At 31.8% G+C, this 4,227-nt stretch overlaps 1 protein-coding gene across 1 annotated transcript; it reads right to left on the bottom strand.

Annotated features, from left to right (window-relative positions):
- Nucleotides 1-2,168: 2,168 nt before the first annotated feature.
- Nucleotides 2,169-2,978, bottom strand: LOC110412231 (dirigent protein 22-like). The gene has a single exon (XM_021422750.2). The coding sequence runs from the start codon at nucleotides 2,881-2,883 to the stop codon at nucleotides 2,317-2,319; it is 567 nt and encodes a 188-aa protein (XP_021278425.1). The 5' UTR covers nucleotides 2,884-2,978; the 3' UTR covers nucleotides 2,169-2,316.
- Between the last annotated feature and the right edge of the window lie 1,249 nt (nucleotides 2,979-4,227).

The raw sequence follows: 4,227 nt of genomic DNA, 5'->3' as shown, positions 1-4,227 counted from the left end.
TTTATATGGTACAGTAAGCAACTGGAGGTCATATTATCAATCAAAAATATAGTCTACTTCTGAATTTAGTTCATATATTCTACCAAATTGTTGGATTAAGTCATTCAATTATAATTTATAATGTAAAATTTGTTAATATTAATTAATGTTAATATTAGTCCAATCATTGACATTGTAAAGTTCTGTTAAACATACTGACATGACATTGATCATGCATTGTCGTGGTGTTAATCGATATTGACATGAAATTTTTGGGATTTTAAAAATGCAAAAAATGTGACGTGGTTTTTAAGGTCATGACCACGTGGCGTTTATTGTCACCTAATCGGTTAAAAATCCAAAATACACACTAAATCCTAAACTAATTAAAATTAACTTAAATAAATCCTAAACTAATCAAGAGAGAAATCCAAAAGTCGTATCGTTAAGATTGTGACAAGACTGTGGTTGCCAAGGATATGTGGACTTAGGTTAAATTCTAAAGTTTTTCAAAATTTGTTAAGGTTAAATTCTAAATTTAATCAACTTCCTAGTGCAAATTATTGCATTTCCTACTCCAAGTGAGGTTATCAAGGCTCAGGATGAAGGTGAATTTGTTAAGGTTGTGACAAAAGTATGTTTGCTAAAGATCATTGTTGAAATTCTGTTTTGATGCTATACATAGATTTTAGATCAAATTTTGAATTTAATTTATATACTTTATCAAAGTGTTGGATTAGTTCTAGTATAATTTTTTTCAATATGTTTTGATATTTTTCTTGTTAATGCAAATTAGAGTGTAAAAAAGTTGATGGGGTCTGATTAGGTGGGCCAAAACATGCCACATGGCAACCTAAAAGGCCACACTATTTTTTTTTATTTTTATAATTCCCTTAAACTTTTACATCAGCGTAATCAATACCACAATCCTAATTGTAACGAAAAAATTTGGCAGTGAGAATGATTGGGTTAGGATTAACAAATATTAAAATTAGGACTATATTTATACGAATTATAATAGAGTGATTAAATTCATATTTTAATAGTGTAAAGGATTTAAATTACGAATTTGACCAAAATGTATAACAACCATAGCATGTGAATTCAAGAAAGCATAGCCTAGGAACATAATTCTCTAGCATAGATAATATTAAAAAATAATTATAATCCCAAAATAATAAAAAAAGTCCTTGAAAATAATTACAACTTACAAATGGAAAATAAAAATAAAAAAGTAAAAAGAAATTAAAATAAAAAATTATATTAATAATTTAATAATAAATTATTAATGTTTAAATTTTTAATGAAAATAGAAATTAAAAGATTAAAAAATGAGAATACAAATAGAGGAAAAAATAAAAAGAAATTGAAATAAAAAATCATATTCATAATTGAAATATAAATTATTAATATTTTAAAGTTTTAATGAAAATAAAAATTAAAAGATTAAAAAAGGGGAAAATATTATTAAATGATACTAATGAGTGATATTGTATAGTTTACTAAATTATAATAAAAGGTAATTTTGTCATTTTATCATTTATTTCTTGATTATTCCAAAACTAATCATACCAATCAAATATCAAAATGAGTTATGATAAAAATTCCTATCACATTCTATCCCATGAACCAAATTACATAATAACAATTCTATTATATTCTCTTTTTATTTTATTCTATTCCATTATACAAACTAAATGTGCCGTTAGTATTATGTGTCACAAGGCTACCTTTGTTGGAATCGCCAAGGGCATACAAGTTAGCCATAATTGTCTTTTATATCGAGAAGGGGCAATCTTGCCTGTGTAGGATTTTTTTTGTTCTTTGAAATACGATCTGAATCTAACTTATGATACAGTTGTGTTCAATCGCAGGCTGTCTTTGTAGAAACAGAAGGAAAAATCATCTCGAGACATTTTGGAGTAATAGTCCAAGCCCAAATCCAACATATTGGGCTAATATTAAGGTTTAGTGGTTAAAAAACATAAGGAGTAAGCAGGCTGAATCAGGCTTTGAAAAGTTTGTTCTTACAACGAGACAAGGCAGTCGTCCCTTGTCTTTATTTTCTGGATCGTTACAGGTCGCCGTCGTTAAGTCAATCATGTGTGTGGTTGTCACCAATTAATATGGGCCTCGTGGAATTCAATGTCTTGGACAAATCTGGAAATGTCTAAATCAGAGCACAGGTCTCCCAAGCTAAATATTTTATTAATAGTACATAACTCCACAGCAGATTATTAAATTACAAGTGGAAAACACGATTCAAAGCCCATTACCCCAAAGGAACTAATAACAAGCAAAAATGGCCTAAACTTTGAAAGATTTCCAAGAAAAGCATCAATAATGCATCACATAACAGTTGTACTCCACCACCGCATCCCCAGTGGTAAGATTCAACCAGTGAGTTTTGGCCTGAACATAGCCTCTGGCAAACCTGAAAAGCCCACTCCCTCCAATCACGGGCATCTCCCTCACTTTTGAGAACACAATGTTCCTCCCTAGTATTGTTATGGTGCTCCCGTTGTATTTTCCTTCCATGAAAGCAAAATTCATGGCCATCATCAACCCAAGTTCTTGCTGGGATGCTGAGGTGTAAAACCCTTGCGCCCTGCCTACCATTTTCGAGCTTAATTTGGGCCCCATAGTCAAAGGGTCGTCGATCACACTGATCAACCCGAAGGCTGTTGATGAATTGCTTGACGGTGGAACCACTCTGACTGCTGTTGGGTTTTGCCCTCCAACAATGTCATGCCAGTAAAGCCTGAAATGGCTAAGCTTTTCCTTCTTCAGCCCCAAAAGCTTCCTGTCCATGCTTCTCACAAAACTCTCATCATCTGCTGCAGCCAAGATGATGAAAATGCAAAAGAAGAATTGGGAACATAGGGTTGGAAATAGTCTAGCCATGGGAGAATTCTACTCTGCCGTCCAACCTTTCCCCTATATATGTGTATACTTGGAGACAATGGAGTGTCGAAATACAGGGCTACCCCTGTTTTATGCTTATTTATATAGTGATCAAGCAGTCTTCTAGAATTGCATTTTTGTATTGTTTTTAGTGTTATTTTAAGTTACCAACCCCAAAAAGGACTAATTGAGTAGGAGTAAATTAGTCAATCCACTTTATATACACGTTTTGAAATTTTTGCGTATGGCATTTTGGCATTGACTGGACAGTCTTTGTGGAGGTGGGTTGCTTGGCAGCTCTGAATCAAGCTCTATTGTTTTCCCCCGTCGAATTCCTTCATTATATTACATCAATATAAAAAGGCAATTTTGCTTCCGACTTCTTATTTCGCTTCCCGGAAAGAAAAATGTTTGAAGTTTACTTTTTAAATAAAAAGATTATATTTTAATTAATAAATTAAATATTTGAATGTATAAAAATAACTATGTTTTGAAAAATTATACACAAAAAATTATTTTGTTTTTAAATTCAAGTTTTGAAACCACTCAATCTGTACATTAACTCAAATTCAAAACAATTTGATCTGAAATTAGTTGAAATTTCAAGGACTCAATAAATGAAATAAGTCGAGCACGAAAATGATTTAATCTACCAAACATCATGCGACTTGATAAGACGTGTGATATAACTTGATCCAAAGTCAAAATGAACTCATCCCACTCAATTACCACTTATACTAAGAATAATTTGTTACCTAAAAAAAGAAATCAAAACAGAAAAATTAAATTTATTATTTTAAAAAAATACAATTTTAGTTGGAATTTGATATATTTGAAGGGATGGTACAATTGTTAAGGTTTTGCTTGTGCAAAATAATTAATAAAAAATTTAAAACTTGATGATTTGACAAGGAAAAGGGGGTCCATGGATGGAAATTCATTTTCTCTATGAAATTTTAACTGGCTTTGCAAGTGAGGAGACATAAAATTGGCAACTAATTTGGGGTTAAAGCCTTTGCTGTCACAGTTGTAAAGCCAAATTAGTGGACCTTAGGCACTCAAGAAATGTAAAATGCCAAATTTTCCAATATTCATCTCTCTCAAATTTTGCTGCAAACTGAGTACGTCCGACACCTCAACGTCTTGGGTTTTCGATTGATATACTTTTCAAAACAGCATTATTTCATTTTCTTTTTCCAGAGGAAAAGCAGGAAATAAAGGGGGAAAAGGAGTGGGGTTGGTGAACCTAATCTCTAAGTGTGGGTCATGGTGTCTTGAACAATGATGATGACCTAAAGTTCTGGCATGCAACACTCTTTTGCCAAATGCGAAAGAAATTGTCAA

The sequence above is a fragment of the Theobroma umbraticum genome, unplaced genomic scaffold (assembly GCF_002168275.2).
Source record: "Theobroma umbraticum cultivar Fairchild unplaced genomic scaffold, ASM216827v3 scaffold_95.0, whole genome shotgun sequence".
Classification (NCBI taxonomy): domain Eukaryota; kingdom Viridiplantae; phylum Streptophyta; class Magnoliopsida; order Malvales; family Malvaceae; genus Theobroma; species Theobroma umbraticum.
The sequence above is the reverse complement of the archived record's forward strand: the minus strand, read 5'-3'. Positions and strand labels throughout refer to the sequence as shown.